Source organism: Cervus canadensis, chromosome 20, assembly GCF_019320065.1.
Source record: "Cervus canadensis isolate Bull #8, Minnesota chromosome 20, ASM1932006v1, whole genome shotgun sequence".
NCBI lineage: Eukaryota > Metazoa > Chordata > Mammalia > Artiodactyla > Cervidae > Cervus > Cervus canadensis.
In genome coordinates, this window is record NC_057405.1 from 53,760,969 (window position 1) to 53,784,767 (window position 23,799).

The following is a 23,799-nucleotide window of genomic DNA, read 5'->3' on the forward strand; positions in this document are numbered from 1 at the left end:
AAAATCTTTTCAAATTTATCAGTCTCTATTGAAGCCTTTTACCACAAACAGCTGAAAATAATTTATTTATATACATCCATTTATTTCAGATCTGAACTAATTAGTATAATTGTCCATTTCATTGTTTAATATGGGGAGGAGGTGTAAATAGGTGGATTCTGTGGGTTTTCCAAAGCTTTTGGACTCAGAATCCCTACGTTTTAGTTTGTGTGAAACAGTGCTAAGAGTTAGGAGTGTGTTGGAGGGGAGGTGGATTGCGGGTTTGGTGGGGGAGGGTAAACTCGGTAGCTTTGCCGAAGGGAAGTGGTGTCTGTACAGTTTCTCGGTAAACTGCTTGTTTAAGAAAATGGGGGGTGGGGTGGGGGAAAGGGTGGTGGTGCGTTTAAATGTTTCAAAGACCGGTGTTATTTTATATTCTAAAGGAAATCAAGCATTTCCAGTTGATCTATAGTATTTACTGTAGTAGTCGATGAGGGAGGCAATATTGGTGTCAGCATCTAGTGATCAACAATCGTTTGTAACAATCTGAAAGGTAAAAGGATAAGCATTTTGAAGCTGGGGGGCTGGCCGTGGAAGGGACGGTAGGAGCCTAATCCGTTATTAAATTTTCGTTTATTCAACTCTTGTATCCACTGGTAGTGCACTTTTAAAATGTCAGGGTCCAGTCAATAAGATGTGAATTTACCTTTTTCCTCCCACTGGCCCCTCTTTTTCACCCCTCCCCCCACCCTCGCCCGCTGTTTCTCCCCCACCTCTTTCTCTGGCTCCTCTTCACCTCGCCTGCCTGGCGCTCCCCTCCCCCTCCCTGCCCATACACACGTCGCCTTGCTCTTGGGGAACAATCGCCACTGATTGAGGTTCACTCTATGTTAGGCTGGAAAACTGGGCTGTTATTTAGGAAGTCATTAATCACATCTCCTCCCCCGGAAAGAGATGGCGGAGAAACCTGTGAAGTACAATTCCTTACCAACCCCCTCCAAAATGTTCCGAAACGGTAAACCTAAACACAATTTGACTGCATGAAGGTGATAGCGATTTTTCCGGTAGGATTTTATTTTAAATTTGAAAAATATTTCAGGGCACAATCAGGTACTTGTGTGCATTTCTCTTACTGTGGGTGTAGGTTACCAATATATAAAGTTTCATGGATGTGTAATTAGGTTCAATTAGATCCTTTGTAAATTACATATTTTCCTCTAAGAATTGAATCAAATGTGAAATTTGCATCCTAAACAGGTTTGTTGTTACGGATCAGTTGAATTCTTGGGGGGGGGGGAAGCATAACATCGGTTGCTTTATTTAAATGGCTTTTCCCCCCTAAATGAGATTATTTAGACAGGCTTGTGTGTAAGGCACGCGTGTGCACATATATGTCTGTGCCGTTTCTCTAAATCGACGATTCACAAGGACCCTCCATTGTGTTTAAATAAAAGCACGAAATCGGCATTCTGATTTATCGTAAAGAAGCGTCCCAAATTGTCTTTAAGATAACATGTTTGAGTTTTTCGTGTTCATTCATAAATTATTTTGATGTCAGCATAGATGAAATGGCGATTGGTTATCTCTTCCTCTTGCCAGCCCCTTAAGGATCCGAGGTGAAATTAGTAGCAAGAAAGCATGTAATTGACAAAGTCACGTGTGCTCAGGGGGCCAGAAACTGGAGAGAGAAGAGAAAAAAAATCAAAAGAGGGAAAGCACATTAGACCATGCGAGCTAAATTTGTGATCGCACAAAATCAAGATGTTAGATTGATGCAGAAGACCACTCCGTTCCAAAGGGAAAGTTTTCATCTCACGAGTTTGGAGCAGAGGGCCCGTGGGGCAACATGGCCGAAGGTTAATTTTCTTTTCTATTGTTTTACTGTGATTTTCTCTCTTCCTTCTCCCCCTCCCCCTCTCCCACCCTTCTTTGCCCGTCCCCCCCTTCCCCTTTTTACCCCAATACTGAGCAATACCCCCACCCCCCCGTCGCGCAGTGGGGCTTTCTGCAACCTATTGTTATAGATCTCCAAAAATGTTTTGTACCGCCCACACTGATTCACAACTTGAAAAGCTTTCAGGGGGCTATTGTTTGAATTGTTTGAGTGTGATTAAGCGCAGTTTCAGTTAGTGAGCCCGAGAAAACTTTTATACACCTGCCCCCTCCCCCATTCCACCCCAACTTTAATTGAAAGTTATTGGGGGGGAGGGGAATGCACATTGCAAATAACCCTGGATTCAGTGCTGCCGCATGTGCATTAACTAGTTCTAATCATCTTCATGATTTCTTTCCTCCTCGTGCATGCCGGAGAGTTTCGCTGAAAATTTCTTTTTATAAATGGGATCAGTGTTAAATCAGCAATATGCAAGTAAAGTATCGCATGCTGAAAAACGGAGTTAAATGAAAAAGTACACGTATGTACAGAAACGTGGAAGTTGTGATCGATAGAACATTGTGGCTTCCTCCCTCCTCCGCTTCCCCCTTTAACCCTTTAATTTATTTTCTGCAGAAAAAAGGAATCAACCATTTAGTACCCCCCCCCCCCCATTTCCGCTCCCCGATCCCCACTCCTAGGCAGGGTTCCCTCCCCCCCCCACTTTGAATGAACTGTTTGGGACTACTGACTAACTGACTTTTTTGTCCTGTTCTACTCAGGCGGGGCAGGCAAAGGTGGTGGAGAAGAGCCCGGGAAGCTGCCAGAGCAGGCAGAGGACGAATCCCAGGTTTTGCACGGAACTGGCCACTGCAAGTGGTTCAACGTGCGAATGGGATTTGGATTCATCTCCATGATAAGCCGAGAGGGAAGCCCCTTGGATATTCCAGTCGATGTATTTGTACACCAAGTAAGCCAGACTGTGGTTTTTTTGTTTTTGTTTTTGTTTTGTTTTTTGCTTCCCGTCTTTACCTTTTTCTATGTGGAGGAGCTGACAGGTAGTTTTGTCAACTGACTTACAATAATGTGTCCTTCAAAATCTTCTTTAAAATCACGAGTGATTGCAGTTTTTAGGGTATGTGCATGGGCTCTTTCCTGCGTGTCTTTTCCTAAACAGAAAATGAAATCTTTGAAATTTCAGTTCTGAGTGCTGGTTGACTAATTTTCCCTCTTCTTTGCACAGCGAAATTGTCGTAGTGTAGCTTCCGGTGTTACTGGTTACAATACATTATGTGGCTTGTGTCTGGGAAATGAGTGGGAAATGAATTAAGAAACGATGATCATATTAAGGTTAAAAAAAAAAACAACAACTGCCAATTTGTTACTATAAGAATCTCTAGGTACCCTTATTTTAGATGCCTCTAATCACGGTAGCTTCCCCAATTATTTTGTATTTGCCTGTAGTCATTTGTAGATCAAGTTAAAATAATTTGGTTTCACAGTAAAATAAATTCGGACATTGTTGATCTAGTATGGATATGAAGAAATGCAGGAGAGGATTTTTGGTAATCAAACATTTTAGAAACGTGCTCCGTGTAGGGCATAGGTCCAAGGATACTGTCTCTTTAAGAGACTGAACTCAAAAAAACATGTGGCCAGTGGCGGCTCGAGTTTGTGTGTTTAAAATGTACTAGTCGCCTACTTGGGGCATATTTCCCCCGTTACTTATATTGTGTTGTAATTTTAAAAGATGCTTAAATACCAAATATGATGTCTTTTCTTCTCATTTTTGAAGTTTTATCCGGAAACAAGAAAATGAATGCATCTTCCCCTTTCCCTCTTCTCTTCATAGTAAAAAAGGTATCTACAAGTTTGCAAGCTTGATTCTTTCATCCAAAGAAGTTGGAGAAATATAAATGATCTGTAATGACTTCTTCCAAGTAAAGGAATTTAAGACTAAAGAGGTTTATTTTAGCTTGACATCTTAAGTTAAAATGAATTGAATGCATGGATATCAGTCCTACAGGTTGACTAACATAGATACATGCAGGAAATACTTAGTGTATTTGCAAAAACATTGTGTTTTGATTGATAGTACGTTGCATGTTCCTGGTAATAATTTACAACCTCCTTTCCTCCCTAAGGAATATCATCTTCAAATTAAGTATATAAACAATAGAAACACATGAAACCATTTTGTTTTGATCTGTTGTCCTGTGCCTGGTCGCTTCCTGACCTTGCTGGGTGGTGTGTTTTCCTTTCCTAAAGGCCTGGCTATCATTATTGGCTGTTTACATGTGGAAGGATCAGCATAATCTGTGAATTGAAACAGGGTTTAAATACATAAATAGAAGTCCACAGACAGGCTACTGGATTTTATGCCTCCTATTTTATATGGCAGAATGAAGCCACATTTTCTGCTTTTTCTCCTCCGTACAGAGAATGACTGAAATCACTGACAAATCCATCTTCTCGCAGACTCTGGCTTTACCCCCTTTGAACCTTCTTTAGGTTGTTAAATTGTTCTTTACAGTCTCATAAATTTGTTTTATAGATGAATTAAAAAAAATAGCCCTTTTCTTCTTTGTCTTATCACACCTTGTTATAATTTGGTTTTCTGTGTTTACCTTTTAATATATTCAAATATTAGACATTTTATTAACTGATATTAATGTTTAGAACAATGAGTCATCCAGTTGTAAGCTATTTTATGGTTATATGTTCATAAGCATTCCTATATCTACCAAATTAAGAAATGCTGTATTGCTGGAAAAGTTTTTTTTTACATAAATAGTGAACAGTTTCTAGAGTACAACATAGATTATTCATATTAGATTTACTTTAATCTTCTGTTACACATCATGTATTTACTAAAGAATAGTATTAAAATGATGTATATTATTAAAAAAAGGTCTCAAATTATGTGTATTTTTCATAAAAACAGTCTGGATATATTCTTAGGAAAAAGTATGTAAAAGTCAGTAAAACTCAAGTATTAGTATTTTTGTGATGTGAGAAAAAACAGGGCAGTAATAATCTTTCAATTTAAGATTTAAAAGTGATATTTAAGACCCTTTTTTAATGGTTAGAGTATTTGTGTTTTAAAATGTATTTATTTTTCTCCAGGGAAAATTATTTTGAATCAGTTTCTTTGTTACTGTTTCTGGTTTTGTTTCTTCTTGACTTTGATGCCTAGGTGAAGGGGTTTCTGTCTTATATTTATAACATATAATTGCATATAACTCATGAATAATTATTTTGAGGAAGACAGGATTCCACTGATTTCAGCCAAGCAACTGCAAGTAACAATTTGATGGCAATAATGATGTGTGCAGGTATCATGTGAGCATCACTTCACAAAATCAGGTTGTGTTTCATGATCATTTCATAAAAGTTCTTAAGACATTTAAAAAATTATTTCTTAGCTGCCATTTTTACTGTATGAGCATTTTTGAAAGCATACTAGATTTTATGTATAATTATAAATTAGATTTTCCCCATTATATACATATTATTTTGTAATGAAAAGGCATCATAGATAATTAAGAATTTTAAATGTTTAACTGCAGTGTCATCTAATTATTATTTTAAATATATGAAATAATGGAGTTTTTGGACTGTTTAGAAGTACATGTGTTACTGGAGTTTTAGAAAAGTATTCTGAAACATGTTTTCAAGAGTACATATTCGGGCAAATTAAAAAAATGATTTTAGTTACTTTAAAATAATATTTAAAAATTTATTCATGCCAAAGCACCCAGGATATTTTTTTCTCCTTTACAAATATTGACTGCAAAGAACTGCACATCAAAAGCATTAAGTTGCTGTAAAAATTAAGAGAATATATGAATGTGTTCTTAAAATAGAGCTGGACATTTTTGGTTACATAATTCTGTTTAAAATTTATTGTCAAGAAACAGTCAAACTTTGATTTAGTTTCGATAATGTCACCAAGTCCTGAAAAATAAACCCAAGACTTAGGTACTGTCCTTTCTCTATCTTCAGACCTGTTGATAAACATAATGAGACTGTTGTTTGAACATGGTGTGTGACCATTGGTTTAAAATGACTGTCTTCATTGGACTTCCTGATGTTAACTGGTGATTTAAATAATCGTATTTTTATGGATTTGTAATGAATAGATGTATTTTGACACATGTTAATAGTGAAACATTGATAGCATTCAGTATTTTTTAAAACTTAACAAAAAGGTATAAATGTTATATTTGTGAATTTTGTCATAGCTCTCTGTTTTAAGATATTCCTTAAAATTTTTGATAATGATTTAGTTTGTAAATAGGATAAATTTGTAGGAATTTCTTACTTAAGCAAACAGTGCAAAACAGAATTTTGTCTCTCGACTGAAAGAAGAATACAGATGATTAATACAGATTTGTAATACAGAATATAGATGGTTAATACAGTAGGAAGTATAGCTTCCTACTCAGGTTATGTCAAATTATATAAGTGCTAATAATTAATACTCTTATCAGTTTATTATTATCAATAAGTTTTTTAAAATTTGCACCCACAGTTAGATTGTAGAATAACATGTTTAAATTACCTGGAAAGGTCTCTGACAACTTTCTGAAATATTGTAATCTTTTAATAGGACTTAATATGTGATGATATTTTTAAATGAATCACATGGTAATTAAATACTAGATCCTTTATAAAGGAGGGCAATATTACTCAATAACTACCTATTGATGTTATTATGTAACTTTTTTTTTCATTTATTTTTATTAGTTGGAGGCTAAATACTTCACAACATTGCAGTGGGTTTTGTCTTATGTAACTTTTTCTTTTTTTTGTAACTTTTTCTTTATGTAGATTTTTACATTTATTTTTAAAGTCATTACCTCAACCAGTAAGATAAAATGATTATTTGAAATTTGTTTTGTCCAGAGGAAGGATAGAATCCATTCTCCTTATTACCCTCTCTACAGCTTATTTGCATAATAATATTTTCTTGCATAGTTATGTATTTGGGAGTGTTAGCCTTCAACTAGGATACAAAGAATTTTTAACAAATATTTCATTTGCTTAACAATTTATGTAAGAAGTTTTTTCAAAAATGACCATCATTTAGCTATTATCTCTTAGTTGTCTTCAATAGTATTTTAATTTGGTTTTGAATCTTTATTTACCTTTTAACTATTGGTGTTTTCTTCTTATGCTTTCTATTTCTGATTTATAGTTTGATGTTTTTGGAGAATACAAATGCCTGTATTACAAAGATTTTATATATTTATGTTCCTTTTATTACTTTCTCAAAAACATTTCAAAGAATAATGGAAATAGAATAAGAGTAATTATTACAATATAGGATATAAAAATATTTGGAGATGGCTAACATTTAAATATATAAAAATTGAAGTATTATACACAGCTCAGCTGACGTAGGACAGAGTTCATGTCTCAGTGTGTTTAACATTAATTAGCTACACAGTTATGAAAGTTAATTTACTACAATGTGCTCATGTTTAAGGGTTTTTCATGTTTAATTATTAATTTATTAGCCATATCACTTTTGTTATAGTTTAGTATGAAAACATTTTCCAAACTCAGAATACATATTTTTATCCTTGATGCTGTTGATAAATGTCACTGTAAAAAAATACATATATTTAGATCAAAATCTTGGAAATTTAAAATGTGATCATGTAACAGTTATAGCTAATTTGTTAGTGAGTTATGCATGTTAACATTTTGAAAATGGTTCCTAAAACTACTAAATTTTCAAGATGAATTACCCAGTTGACCAATTTGGAAGAATCCCAAGTGAAATGCTTTAAAGTCATTTAATCATAAAGTCACATTTAAAGGTATTTAAATAAAAATTTTATAAGGCTTTAATTATTTTAAAAGATACTGGGTACTTTCCTTCTGGTTTTCAAATGGTGATCCATTTTCAGGACCACTTATACTTCTAAAGTGATATTCTTATTTGGTTTAAACACGAAATGCGAATTGTGTACATAATTAAGACATTGTCTTTCCTCCTCGTTTTAAGCAGTATTGCTGTAACTCTTAAATATTTCCCTCTTATTTTTGATTCTCCTTTTTTAAAAAGACCATTCACAGCAAATGAAGGTGATAAATTGAAGAATTGTTTTTTAAACAAATACGTAAGTTGCAAGCCACTTACAAGTGTAGCATAACATCTTTTAACCTATCTTTTAACTCAACTCAGAGTTCTTAGGTTTCTTAAGAAATTAAAAACTTGTTTTGTTACCTGCCCTCAACATGCTAGGTCCTTTGTTGTAAATTTTGTTGCTTTTGACACCAAGGAACCCTAATAAGGGTTTGAATTTGAATTATCTTCCTGTTCAGAAATTACATAACTATTGCAGATAGTTTTGTGTATCCTAACTGAGCACTTTTACTGGTATTGGGAATTAAATTTACTAGTTAAAAATATGATGTATATAGTTTTTATTTCTAAACCAAGTGTAACCTCAATAAGTAAAATAAGGATATTTCTAACTAATGAAACTGGAAAATTTTTACTTAAATATGATATTTTGTAGACTTGGTTTGAAACTTAATATTGAGAAATTTCTCCTTTGGAAGTTCAACTTGTTCAGTATGTAGCATGGCATTGTAACATACAGTCAATACGAAACAAATTATTTGTATTCTCTAAAATAATTTGATAACATTTTCTAATAATCAGAAAAATAGATAGCAGTAATATGTTAAAAAACAAATTGTAGATCAGTGGGAGTACATGTAAAAATGACTTTTTGAAGAGTATCAGTTGAGTAACAGAAGTGTTCATTATGTTGCATTTTGATACATCAGGATTAATTTTATCTTCTATCTGGCAATGAATTAGAAGATTATCTGATGATTGCCCCCCTTCCTATATCTAAATTTTGACAGTTTAGAAATGCTGTCTCAAATAAGTTTTATAGGTAATTGGTAGCTTTAGTCTTATATTTCTTTCTATAATCAACCATAAATTGGAATAAAAATACCTAACTTTTGGTGGATTTTGAAGACTAGAGCTCTGCTGTATAAACTGCCTAGCAAGTATTTGTTGACTAAATAAACTGTAAACTTGTCTTTGCCATGATAAAATCTTAAATTAGTTATATATATGATATATAACTCAGTAGTATATATTTGTGGTCAAAAATTGGTATCTTTTATGTGCTCTCTGTCAAATTAGACAAAATATATTGCATAATATTATAGCTTAATTTTAATGACAGTGAACTATAAGTCTTATTATTATAATTTTGTGGTATACAGTATGGTTTAATATTGTTTAACACATGAGTATATAAACTAAGACTTGGACGTAATTTTGTGATGTTTTTGTTTTACTGCTAATGGTTTGTTGTATCGTGAGGTTTTACCTGTGTATTCAGGTATACATATTCAGTTTGTATATTCTTCAGTGTAAGCTAAGGGGCAGATATGAAATACTGTCTTCAGTAGACCTACTGTGATAGTTTAATACCTATTGCTCTATTAATAATTATTTAATCCTCATGAGATACAGTGGTATAGAGTCTGGTCAAATAGATCAGTGTTCAAGTCCCAGTTTATTATGTTTGTAGGGCAAGTAAGTTACCTTGTCAGTGTTTCAGTATCTTACAAAAGAGGGGACAAGAACATACGGTCTTTGTATAGGGTTATTATGAGGATTAAATGTTATTACACATGTAAAGCATTAAACCCAGAGCTGGGCAGATCATAAGGACTCAGCAGTGTTTGTACATAGTTATTATGACAAAGGAGATGTCATGTGGTAGAATGAGGGAGAAAATACCAGAAAGGAAGGCTTGAGTTTGGCTGTGCCACTTGGGTGGAGTTCTTTCTTTTGGCTAGTTGCTTCCAAGGAGCTTCAGTATTCTCATGGGTAAAATGTGGCAATAATGACTTCAGTCTCTAGTTTTGAGGGGTGGGGTAAGGGTCAACTGAGGTAGCATACATGAAAATCATTTAAGAATTCTAATGATCCGGGTTTAGTTTTCATCTTTATTTCAAGCACTGTATTTTTAGTAACACTTTCACCAAATAAATCCTTGTCAGAATTTTCAGAAGATACTAAGCTCATGTCAGTTTTTTTTGCCTTGTCAACTTAATTGCGGTATAATTTATATAGAATACAGTTCATCAAAGTATAAAATGAGATGAGTTTTTACACATTGTGCAACTACCACCACCGTCATGATACAGAACATTTCATCACCCCAAAAAGATCCCTTGTGCCCATTTGTAGTCATCCTTGGAAAAGAAAGGCTCAGTTGTCCTGAATGATATCGATGTCATATTTACTAGTTAACTGCCTTGTTTTCTTTTAACTTTGTGTCTTTAGCTATAAGCAACAATCCAGTATCCTTTATGAAATACATTCCACACTTATTTTATGTTCTTTGTTTGTTTTTGTTTATTTCCGCTTGCCAGTGACCTTTTCTCCACCAGTAGTTTCTGTGCTTGTGAAAGTAAGATTAATTAGTATACATTTCACTAATCTTCAATCTTAATTTCATTTATCCTAATGGTACTTTTTCACACACATAAACTGCTTGCCTAAAGGACATAGTTAAGCTTATTGATATTCATATTTCTTGTCAGAAATTTAATGGATTTCTTTCTCAACTGAGTTTTTGTATAGATACTCTTAGAGTTTTAAATCAGCAAGATGGCTGTATCCAAGTATTAACTTTTAAGAAAATGGTTACTCTAAGAAAAACTTATGGTTCAGTAATTTATCTATTCAACTATTTTTTTAACTGATCACATACTAAGTGTAAAGACTTAATAAGAGTTTTGCTCTCCAGATTGCTGTATGTTCTTCCTGTTTTCTTTCTTTTAGCAAACTTCTTAATAAGATTTTTCCAATTAATTCATGTTCTTTTCATACATGGTATGGAGTAGAGACTCATTTTCCCATGTACTATTCACTTTCTTTTTACAAAGTTTAATTGTGCTCCTCTACCAGTAGTTTGGGGATAATTATGATGAAAAAAATAATGTTTGTTTTTAACCTTCTGAACTAAATGCAATGATTTCTCACAGTCATTCTCATTCTCATAAGTCTTATATAGTTTTCAGATTTCATGTATAGAAACTAAACTATTTTTAGTATTGCTGAGAATCAGGTTATTTTATTGTGCTATTAATAATATGCTTAATTTTTACCAGTTTTTGTTATAAGACATTTAAAAATCAAACCCCACTGAAATTTATTACCTTTGTTAACCTTAAAGGCAGCTTCTATTTTAAAATCTTGTATGTTTGCTAATAGCTAAAATATTTATTGTTTTATTCTATATTATATAAATATTCCTTGTAAATTTCAAGTTAATTGTACTTTGGCCTTTATCTGTTCATGAACATTTCTAAAGCTTTGTAAGCAATTTCCTAAGTCATTATTGATAGAGACTGGGATGTTCCTAGCTACTATAATTTCTAAATTTTTTTAATCTTAGCATGTTTTCTTTCAAATGAATTATCTTTAATTCAGTCTGTAACAGAAGTCTGACAACACAGGTTATATCTATCACTTTAAATACTTAAATAGATTTAAATACTTAAATACATTGATGTGTTGTAAAGCTTGGAATGAATTCCATCAACTTTTCTCCGAAGCTCAGATTTTTATAACACATCATTTTGCTTACAATATGGCAACACTGGTGCTTGGAAACTAATTCCACTTTTCAGCAACTCCTTTAAATAGATTAAATGATACTAGAGACGCGTACGTAACACAGTTAAAAATAAGCCATACATTTAAAAAGATAAATGAATAAATCTTTTTCAATTTTAACAAAAAAAAACAAAAAGCTTCTCTTTTTAGGATTGGTTAAACTATGAGTCAGAAACATAATCACAGTCTTGACCTCAATTTTTATTATATTTTTTTTAGCTCTCTAATTAAAAATTTTAGTTGAATACTAAATCTCAGGACAGTTGGATTTGCATGTTTGCCCCTTTCACTGTTTCCTCCCCCATGCCATTGAAGAATTTTGAATGGGGAGGAATTTGCGCCCTTTGGCTCAGGTTGCAGACCCACTTGATCAAGCCAGAGAAGCCAGGGTCAGAACTATTCATTGCTTATCTTTTCCTTGGGCCACTTGTAAATCCTGCCTTTCTGCTCTGCAAAAAATCTCTTTATATTAGACTTATAATAAAGTCTGGAGAATGAAAATAAGCCTAATAGTTGATGCTTGATTGTGAATCCACATGGGTTAATTTCACTTTTTTTTGAAGTTTTTCATGGCATTACAGCTTATTTGATGTACATAATTTTGTTTAAATGCATGCTATTTCATTAGACACCAGTAAAGTATCCTCTTGGTAGTGAAAGTATGATATATAATTTTATACCTCAGGTTGAGATTTAACATCCTTGAAATGTAGTAATTACTGTTAAGTAAATTAAATTAGTTAATTTGAATTAGATCTGTAAAAAGCCCCAAAGTATTTTGATTTGAAGTGCTTAATTTCTAGCATGTATGCTGACACTTAAAATTTGCCTGAATCAATTATAGCACAAGTTTATGAACTGTATCAATAATGGTGTAAAGACTTTAAATATAGACCCAGGTTTAAACAAACACAAAACACTTTGTTCTTATCTCAGCATCCCTTAAAAGTATACAGCTCTGGTTCAAGCCCTCAGGACCACCCATCACCCTGGACACTGGATACTCCTATTTATTCAAGAAGCTTGTGAAGTATCTGTGTGTCAGTGGGGGGATGGTGTGTATATCTGTGTAGGGAATCATAGTTAGGTGATTTTAGCCCAACAAAACAGCACCGTTGTTTATAAACTGAATTACTTTTCAGTATCTGTAGAATTTTCTAGTTGTAAAAACCTAATTTACATTAAATATGTGTTATTTTACGCAAGTGCTGGTTGCAGTTTTCACATTTTTGATGCTTTCAGAAGGTTAGAGTGGGCGTCCATTAAGATTAACCTCAATCCATTACAGCTTTTTGGCTGGCAAGCCCCACCCATTGGCCTTGGATAGCTAATACCGAGCTTTTGTTTCTTCCTGTAGAAAGGAAAGGAAAGAAAACTGTTCTTTCTTTCTCATTGTGTAAGTCATGTGACTTCCCTATGTTAGTTACAGAGTTGAAATGAATCTCAAAATACATAAGATATCAAAGGTTATGTGAAGTATTTATTGAAATGTGCCCCTTATTTAATTCCTGTGTTTTATGCATTAAAATATTTGTTTTGAATAACTATACCTTATTTTACATCCATGCAGTTTTTTAGGAAGCCAAAAAGATAACTAAAGAGATTTAAAAAATAATACCGATCTTTTTATCTATATCATGGTAATTGCTTAGTTTACTCATTTTTCTCTCAGTTATCTTGTAGCATCATTTGAGGTTTCTAAACTGTAGCTTATTTCTCAGAACTCACAGTGTAAAAAAAAGGAGTGGTATTTGAGATGATTTTAGCAAGGAAAATTTGCTGATAGCAAAAAAGAAGTGTGTTACAGGGCTGCATGTAAATACAAGAAGGAACTAATTGGGTATATTTCTTTTTGCTCCTCTTTTCTCTCACCTCTCTGTAATAGTAAGCAGCAGTATAGCTAGCTGTTGGAAAATGCTATCCAGCTCTTAGAATATTTACACTGATGGTTAGTCTCAATTTGGTGATTTAGTCATGATGTTACAATTTACTATTAAATTTTTAATCTTTAAAATTATTTTAATCTGTTTTTAAGCTGTTTTCCCAAACCTTTAAAATCTATTTTAGTAAATAGTAGACCTTTCCTCAAATAATAAATAAAATATTTTTAAAAACAGTAGTTCTAAGAGAAGTATCCTGTTGATTTTTAAAATATAATGTTCTTTGAGAGTGATATTTCCCTGCAAATAAGTATTTTTAAGGCTTCTAAGAAGAATGCTTCTGTGTTTTAAAATCCTGTATGCATTTTTATTTAAAATGTGTTTCAATGAAATACATTCTTACATAAAAGCATTTTTTCTTACATCTTGCCATAGTCTAATAGATTAAAAAAAGGCAATGATATTTAATGCTATGATTTTGCTATTATCCAAAGTTATTTGGTTAGTTAAGATTTTTTAATATGAAAATTTTGTGAAGTTACGTAGAAAAGCTACTTAAGTTTAATAATACTGGGTTATCAATTTGTAAATAACCAGAATCTGGTTTGAAGTCAGTAATGTGCTAGTCCATGTTTTCATTGGCATTAAAATTCATAGTGAGTGATTTATTTTGCATGTGCTTTACAATTGAATATTTGAACTTCCAATTATTTCATTAATATTACTTTTAAATATTTATTGATATTTAATGTTTATAAATTGCCACTAAAATTTTCCTTTGAGAAAAGATTTAAGATACTAAATATTTCAAATTTGTGATACTCCTTTATTTACCATTTGGATAACAAAGTATTCTTAAAACACCAACAATCTATTTTTAAGTATTTGAATTAGTACAGGCATTTTTTGGTTGAAATAACCCATTTAGTATCTTAGTGTCCCTCTGAATTTAACATAACAGATTAAGAAATAAAGACTAGTTAAAAAAGATTACTACCAGGTTTTTCTGTGTAACATGCTTTTTTTAAACTTGGATATCAGAAAGTGAAAAGTTGGTTGCTCTTCCCTTTATCATTTATTTTCCTCCTGCTAAAGTTTTCTTTAACTTGTGTGGAAAAATGTCATTTTTAAATGAATTTAGATGACTCTAAGTCTCTTCATGTTCAGTCAGAAGTATTAATACAAGGTTTATTTGTGGGGAGTAATACCACCTGGGATATTGCTACTTGTTTTCATGAGGGTAATTGTAAATATATGATTGATGAATCACTTGATTTCTGGACTTCTTTCTCCTAAAATAAACTTTATAGTAAATGGGAAATGATTTTTCAAATTGTTGACATATCTGAAGGTCTAAGTACAAAGGGACATTTGTTTCAGTACACTTTCTTTATGGTATTTTCTTTTAAAGGTATTCTAAAAAAAAAAAAAGATATTCTAATATAAAAAAGTCTTAATATGTAACCTTTGGAAAGTTGTCTTATTAGTTATTGACCACTTTTCCTGATTTTCTGCCTTTATTTTTAAAGTATCTGGTCACTATTAAGTCATTAATATTCCTAAAGGTAATCTATAATGCCCTATGAGATTCAGTGTTGAACATGTATTTAATTATTCAAATTCACAAAATTCAAACGATTTTTTTGAATATCTCCTAAGGCATAGGATAATGTCTTCAGTAAGATTTTGACAGAACAGAATTCATTATTTTGATATACATGTTTAGATTTCCATTTTTAGCTGTAAATTGAAAAAAGAAATTACCCCAATTATTAAAGCATTATGTTGTCCCAAAATGATTCCCTGCCCTAACATTATCATTTGATCTGCCACCAGGAATTATTACTGCCTTAAGTGGTGTCTCTTTAGTGTCCGCCTCCCCCTTTTCCCCTCCCCCACTCCCCTTCGGGAAGGAAGCCTGGGGCCCTGGCTCTAGAGATACCAGGAAAAGCAATCACTCAGCAGAAAGTGTCTGTCTTTAGCAGAAGTATCATCCCTTGGAGAAGCGTGTGGTTGAGGAGGTTAACAATAGATTAATTAGAGTTTATCAAATTTACTTTACATTCATTTAGAATACATTTTTGGTACAGCTGGATATTGTGGTGTTACGAAAAAAGAAGTCAACTTTGTCTGTTTTAGGCATTAGCAAAGTCAATTTAGTCCTTCACCACTTTTCTTTCTTAGCTTCGATTAAATATTTTATACTGTTCCTAAAGGGTGTTGCCAGTGGCTTTCCTAACTTTGAAGAGGAGAGTGAGTTCTGAATGAAAATCATGAGTGGTTAGGTAATTTTAGCATTTCTCAACATTTACTTATTATTTGAGGTATTTTCCTAGATTTCCAAAAGAAAGTATATATGAACTGTTTCACTCAATGTCAGTTGTCATCTAAAGATAATGTTTGTATGTCTAGCACATTTTTGCCTAGAAGGCTTTTTAAACCACAAACTGACTCATAAGGTAGGCTAACAGAGAAAATAAACCGATACTGATAGATCTAGAAACGTTTTAATTATTTACTTCCTTAGATTGTTCATAAAGTGCTTTTTTTGTTGGTTTCAGGATGAGTAAGGAAATGCAGATTTAGTAGGGTAAACACTAAATTTTGGCACAAGCTTGCTGAAAGGCCCAAGTTTCTTTGTGCTATAGATGTTTGGGCCCCCATTTCTTCATCTTAAAGGGCAATCCCTTTTCTTAGCTCCACTTGTGTTTAAGTCTCTCATACTTTTGATCCTTTGGAAAAATTAAGCAGCATGGCCATGGAATCTCACAATGAACCTAAAGAGGATTTCAGAAGTTATAGTTCATGTCTGAAAGATAAATATAAATAATATAATAAATAATATTGTGTAATACTTATGTTTTATAGAGTAAATCAAAGATGTTTTGAAATTTTTGAATGTTGTTTACTGAAAGGGCAAATATAAAATAAAATTTCATGCATATTTCAAATAATGTAAAAATGATGAGTATAAGTAAAATTTTGGTAGAATAACTTGAAAAAGAATATAATCATATATTCCTTTCTGTTAGTCTAGCCCCTCTCCAGATCAACAGACATGTGTGTTTGGTTTGTTACAGCCACTGCTGATGCTAAGTTCCCACTACTACCATTCCCTGGGGACAGACCCCAGTTTACCATCATTTGATCCTGTCTTCCCATCATCCAGACTCCCCTGTATCAAGGTTTCTATTCGGCCAACCAAGAGACCGTTCAGCTACAGCCAATCAATATTGTAGCAATGACAGTGATTATGACATCAGTAACAACAGAATGATAATAGTGTCCTGTAATTTTATAGTGTTTGCATGTGCAAGGTACCATGCTAAGCATATTACATCCATTAAGTTTTCGCAAGTCTGAAAGATAGTTACTATTATTGTCTCATATTTACAGATGGAAAAAATGATCTTAGAATTAGAATTGCCTAATTGACCCAATTGAGCCAGCAGTATGACTCCAGAGCAGTGCTCTTGACTCTCTGGGTTCCAGCTACATTTTTAGCTGTTTTAATTTTATATTGATGTGCTTATCTTATGCTGAGTGCTTCAGTTTCAACTGTGAGCCACAAGCAGACAGGGATTCTGATTCTGACTTCACAAATTTAAAGAACAATAGGGGAGACAGACAATCAGACCACATAAATGAAAATAAAAACCACAATGAGCGCCTTGAAGAAAAGGTACATGGTCCTGTGAGTATATAATTGTGAGGGCTCTAACCTAGTTTCAGGATCAGGATGACTACTTTGGGGTAGTAAATTTGTGATGAGAGTAGAAAAATTAGTAGATAATGAATAAGGAAAAGAATATTCCAACAGAGGAAGGGAGAATGTTGAGAGGCAGGAGGGAAAATGAACGTTAGCTTTACAATGTGTTAGGATTAAAAGATCAGTAATATCCTGTCCCTGTCTTTAAGAAGCTTGCAGTTAGTGGCGTGTGTGTGTATGTGTGTGTGACCAGTGGTTACCACAGAGTGATAAGTGCTAGGATAAGAGCATTAAGGCATTGCCTGTGCTTTTAGTAGGGAGAAAAGCTTGATGAAAGGAGAGGCCATTTGAGATTTGCTGTGGAAATACCTAGGAACTTGGTAGCCTGGGAGGGCATTTCGCATCACACTTGTGCAGAGATGAGAAGTGAAAAGACCCTCTACGAACCAGTGTGTAGGTAGAGTGCCAGATGCTTGCTGGGTGGAAGGCAAAGGGCACGTTGGAACTGTGCTGGAGGATGAAACTCTCAGGCCTGGGTGGGCCAGCTAGAGATTAGGCAGGTTTATCCATTGGTCCCCACCTTAAACATTGCTATTTATGAATTTCTTTAAAGTACTCCTGCCCCCAAAAGCTTCATTTGCTATTTGTTTTTAAATAGAATTTAGATTTTTTAGCCGGGCATTCCAGCTCTTCATGACCTGATTGAATCTACTTTACAGTCTTTCGTGTCATACTTATTTAAATTGTTATCTTTGTCAAGTCACAATGTAGCCTATATGTCTTTGCCTCTTCTTCTTGGCACAGACAATACTGTCTTTCCCCTAAATTCCTTTCTACATTTGCCTCTGGAAATTCTTGCCATCTTTGAAAATCCAGCCCCAAATTCAGATCCTTTTGCTGAAGTCTTTCCTCATCATTCTAGCTAGAATTGCTTGCTTACTTCTTATAAACTTCAAAACTCTGTCACAGATTGTCTTCTGTTAAATTTTGTTGTGTCTCCAACTAAATTGTAAACTCGAGTGGAATTGTCTTACCAAATTTTGTATTTTGTGCAGTATAATGCTTTTCATAATTCATACACAAAAATATTTCTTGAACATTAAAAAAGTATAATACATTAGGAACATTTCCCCTATCTTCCATTGAATAAAAGATATGGATGTTATTCAAGAGAGCATATGTAAACTCTTTTTTAAGAAAACCTAGTGTTCAACTTATATTTGCTTCCCTTTTAATATCACTCTTATATGTTCATTATGCATCAATTTATACATAGTAAACTCTGCTTTTGTGGGCCCAGAACACTTTTGGGCTTCTGCCTCCCTCTTTTTTTTTTTTTTTTTAGCAGAAAAGATGGTGGCTTCTGTGCTGCATTTATTGCCACAGTTTATTGCTAAGTCTAAAATGTCTGCAGTATATTGGAGGGGAAGGACCTATGTGTCTCATTCTCTATTTAAGTCCAAAGAGCTTGAACTTTATTCTTTTTCCTTGGATAAAACTTCCACCGGTGACAATTCCTTTCATATATACTGATTTCCAGTCTGGAGGACATGCCTTTCTCACTTCTCCCTATCTCAAACATTCACCAAAGTGCTCTAGTTGGCTAAGAAAAGTTAGTGTCATTTCTGACTCATGTCTCTTCTTTATCCTTCATGTCCAACCAGTAATTGTTGTTGCTGTTTTTATAATCTCAAAATGTCACACAACTTCCTATCATCTGTACTTGAGATCTTAATGATCAGAACCCAGTCTTGATTAGCTACCTAGGTTCCATACCTAAAAGAGCAAAGACCTGAAAGTTAGGCAAATCAGAGAAAGAAGTTTTGGAATTAGGCAGGCGTAAGATATGATGTTGAGGTCTTTCTTCCATTGGAGAGCTTCTGCAAGTAGATCGCTTTCCAGAGGAGACTTGGTGGTAGGGAGTCTTCATCAGGACTTAACTCCATCAGTTCATTCAATAGATTGAACACCTAGTATGTGAGATATAGCAATGAGCAGAAGATGAACAAAAATACCTTTTTCATGCACTAACTCTTATTCCCCTACCTCTTCTTTATCTTCTGTTTTCACTGTAAAAGATGGCGACATAGACTAACGATACTCAGTACAAAATATGGTATCTCTAAGAAATTCCATAGTGATATTTGAACTCTGGAAAACATTCTCAGGAGAATTGGCACATGTGCATTAAAAAAGGTTTTATTTTAGGAGAAAAGAAAAAAATAAAAACACAGATGATGGCTGTAAGTCTGAATTAATTATACTTTGAGGTACATATTGTATTATTCTTAATAAAGAGAAGTAGAGGTTAATGATTCACAGCAGGATTTCTCAATCTTAGCACTTTGGGCCAAGTTGGAGCTTTTGGGCCAGATAATTCTTCGTTGTGAGAGGTTATCCTTTGCTTTATAGAGTATGTAGCAATATCTCTGACCTCTATCCACTAGATACCAGGAACACACCTCCCCAGTTGCGTTAACCAAAAACATGTCTCATCATTGCCAAATGTCCCCTGGAGGACAAAATTGCCCCTATTTGAGAACCTCTGATTAAATGACTTTGTTAAGTGCTTTACTAAATATCTAATGTTTCATAATTATTATCTGTAATCTTTTGTTTATACAAAATTAGTCTAAATGATTTTAGAGGGCCTGAACATTTGGGATAAGACCAATAAATTCATATTTAAATAACAGTGTGAACTGAAAGCTAAGTGTGAAACATTCTAACATTTTATTTTCAGAATGTTATATTGTATCATTCTGATGATAAATGTCCTATATGTTGACTATGGGAAATTTAGACAAAAGAAAGTATAATAAGAATCACCCATTATCCCACCATCCAGAACTAACCACTGCTTACCTTTCATTTACTTTTTTATGCTATTTACCAAAAAAAAAAAAAATTCTTTTTTGCAAATGGGGAAAATAACTTTCAATTGTTAAATTACTGCCAATTTAAATTAGAGAAATTTTAAACTAATTAAACTATAATAGGAAAATAAATTTATAAACTAATACAGAAAATTTTGTCATCTGGGAAAATTCAATAAAAAATCAAGGGCATGATATTAATATGTGTTAATTTTTGCATGCTAAATATAGAAAGTATTGGTATGTTCTATTTATTTTGTATAAAAATTTAGAAGGTCTTTACTAAATTGTTGACTAGTTTTCAGTTTTGTAGGTAAGTTAGTATTTTTTTCTCCTGGCTGATATGGAATTCAGTTCTGCTAATTATATTTAGAGATGACCTTCATTTTAAAATATACTATTTAAAATTCTATAATTTAGTATCTTAAATTTTTAAGTAAAATTCCATGAAAGAATTGTTATTAAAATTTATCAGTTTGTACGAGCTTTGATGAATCTATATATATAACGAAAGCGTATTAAGTACCTTGTTAGTGTTATATGCAGTTGAGAGAAGGTGAGTTTTTATTTCTTTTAGAAAGGAAGATGTTTGGCCACAGAGCAGAGAGTAAAAAAACATTCTTGGCAGGAAAATTAATGCAGATAGTCAAAGGTAAAAACTGTCCTTATTTTGAGTTTGAAAATTTTTATATATGACATAGGGAGTTCCCTGGAGCCCCTCTCAACTTGAAATTCCCAAATTGGTTTCAAAGATGCACAAAAGCATATATTCCTTTTTTATGCTCAGAAGATTACATGTTGACCTAGTTTTCAGTGGCAAATATACTTTAGGTCTCTCTGGCACTATAGGAAATTAAAAACCTATATGAAAGGAACCTATGTTAATTTTCACTTAATATGAAAGGAGATAGCCTTTATTGTACCCTCTTTGAATGTTTGTTTCTCAACAGGGATTGATTCATTATCTGCTCATCCACATATTTTGTTAGTTGTCACCCATGTATCTTTAATCATTGAGATTCCCCTTCTACACTCAGACTGTATTAACATTTTCATATTGTGTGCACTTAAATTATTGGCTAGGCTACTCATTTTCTCAACACAACCACAAGGAACAGTTATGCTGAGAAATCTAATGTCCATCCTTAGTCTAATGTCAGTAATTTTGTTCCTACCATATATTCAAAGGTACGCCTGTTGCTATCAGTTTCTGCTATGGATTTCATGCTAGAAATTTTCTCTTGTCTCCTGGATATTTGGCCTATTCTCAAGATAAATGCTAATCAGAATGGAGGTTGGACTTCACAGTAGGTTCAGGAACATCATATTTTAGCTAGTAAAAAGAAAGCACCACAAAGGATCCTGAATATATTCGTTCTCATTTCAAAATTCCCCTTAGCCTTTGCTTTCTTTGTGCTATTATTTCCCCCATCTCTTCTAAAATACTGCTGTTTTGAAATCTTTCACTCATTTTGCTCCTCTCACTGTGTTGTGTGTGTGTGTGTTTCTCCTCTTGCTCAATTTCCACCCCCACTCTCTTCCTGGTGTAAAGAGCTTCTGTAGGAAATTGATAATCGGTGTCTTTCTGCTTCAAAGTCTTTAACACATGGAGCTGGCTGCTAAGAGAAATTGACCAGGTTCCTGTGATCCTTGTCAGTTTCTCTGATTAATCAATTTTTCTTTACTGGAGAAGCTGCTTTTAACAAAAGAAAACTAGCTTGAAATTTCAATCATTTGCCCATTGCTGCCAAGCTTGTATCTGCTCTTCTGTTCCTATCTATCACTTTAGCTTTTTGTTATAAACTTTTAAATCTTGGCTTTCAGTTACCTCATTTATACTGGAGGATGAACAGCCAATTTCATTTAAATCATACATCCTTGACAATTACAGCTAATTTTAATACTTGCACAATTTAATTTGTAATGTGCTTCCTATTCAGAAGGGAATGATTGCAAATCAAAATGCGTGCATTTCTTTCTTAACTCTTGTTGACTTTCCTACAAAACCAAGGCAAAGCACTTCCAGCGCACTTAAAAGAAAATCATGCTGTCTTAGAAACTAACAGTGGTGAGATCTAGAAAAACCAGGGAGAGTTACTATATTGCTTTTTCTTTAATAGAGGTATTTCTTTAAACATGTTAAGTACTATTATACTTAGATACAGAGTTAAAAGAATTTGTCTTTAGGTCATGGGCAAGTTTGAGCTGCCAGTTAGCTTGATAATAAGGTTTATAAGATCTGATGAGAAAATTTACAAAATGACCAAAATGTATTTGGACTATTCCTTAGGTATTATATAAAGGTGTTTACACATAGTGATATTAGATATAGACAAGACTATTCCTAGGAAGGAGTTAATTTGAATGACTTCAGGCCCAGTGGTGAGATTGAATGATGGCTAATGCTTCAAAGCATGTTTTGTAAATGAGTATTCTATAGTGTTTTAGTAAGTGTTCCCCGAAAGGGAAAAAAAGTCCTTATTCATTAAGTTCGGGAAATTCTTGGTTACACAAAGTTCAGCTAGTTTATTCACTTAATATATGACTTTTCAGTGCCATATTATAAGTATGCTATCGGCTTCTAAGATAAAGATGCAGATTATGATATTTTTCATACTTGAACATTGGCACCTTGGTGGTACCTCTTTTTTTTTTTTAAAGAATCATCTCATGGGGCATGGTTCCATGAGAAACTGAGAAATTCTTGGATGACGGTCACGAATTTCAGTTCAGTCGCTCAGTCATGTCTGACTCTTTGCGACCCCATGGACTGCAGCACGGTCACGAATTAATCAATAGTAATTAATTTGTTGTTTAGTTGCTAAGTCGTGTCTGACTCTTTGCGACCCCCATAGACTGTGACCCCCCAGGCTCCTATGCCCATGTGATTTTCCAGGCAAGAATACTGGAGTGGGTTGCCATTTCCTTTTATAATTACCATATAATTATTATTGTGTAATAATACTGTGTATCAATAAATGTTAACATCTTTAGCTTATAATTTATCCTTAAATTGAAAGAAATTAAAGGTCTTCTAAACATCTAAACATTTTAATGCTATATTTTTATTTTATAAAACCAGAGATATAAATAATATTTAGGACATTCATTAAAGCTGGGAGAAGGGGGTGGTTCATCATATAAAAATAGCCTAACAGATGAATCAGGTAAGCATTTAGAAAACCATTAGCCATGCATTTGGGCATTTAAAGGAGAGTGAAGATAGCTCAAGATTGGTGAATGGTATTAGTGGTGATTATAAGAAAGTTGTAATTTGGCTGAAGGTTCTGTGTTAAGTGGAATAAAAAGAAAAATGGTACACATTTGTCTTTCACTAGCAGCTTGTGGGCCTCTGGCCTGTGGCACCTGGCTTCCTACATCTTTTTCTTTTTTTTTTTTGCTTTTAAAAAATTGAGCAGTAGTTATGGTACAATATTATACATTTCAGATGTATAACATAGTGATTCACAATTTTTAAAGGTTATACTGCATTTATAGTTATTATAAAATGTTGGCTATATTCCTTACGTTGTATAAAATATCCTGGTAGCTTACTTACTTTAAGCATAAGTTCATACCTCTTAATTCCCTACCCCTATCTTGCCCCTCCTCTGTTCCCTCTCCCCACTGGCTTGTTCTCTGTATCTATGAGTCTGTTTCCTTTTTTGTTGTATGCCTTAGTTTGTTGTATTTTTTTCAATTCCACATATGTGTGTGTTTGAGTTGCTCAGTCGTGTCTGACTCTTTCTGACCCCATGGACTATAACTCACCAGGCTTCTCTGTCCATGGAATTCTCCAGGCAAGAATACTG

The 23,799-nt window shown here is 33.5% G+C and overlaps 1 protein-coding gene across 2 annotated transcripts in view; it reads left to right on the top strand.

Moving 5' to 3' along the window:
- Positions 1-23,799, top strand: part of LIN28B (lin-28 homolog B) — a 128,610-nt gene that overhangs the window by 14,303 nt on the left and 90,508 nt on the right. Inside the window, exons 1-2 of one of the 2 annotated variants that reach the window (XM_043439475.1) lie at positions 1,826-1,835; positions 2,635-2,822. In XM_043439475.1, the coding sequence (XP_043295410.1) occupies positions 1,826-1,835; positions 2,635-2,822 (198 nt within the window). Of the gene's footprint in view, positions 1-1,825; positions 1,836-2,634; positions 2,823-23,799 lie in introns of those variants that run through there. The other variant, XM_043439474.1, reaches the window with a different exon arrangement.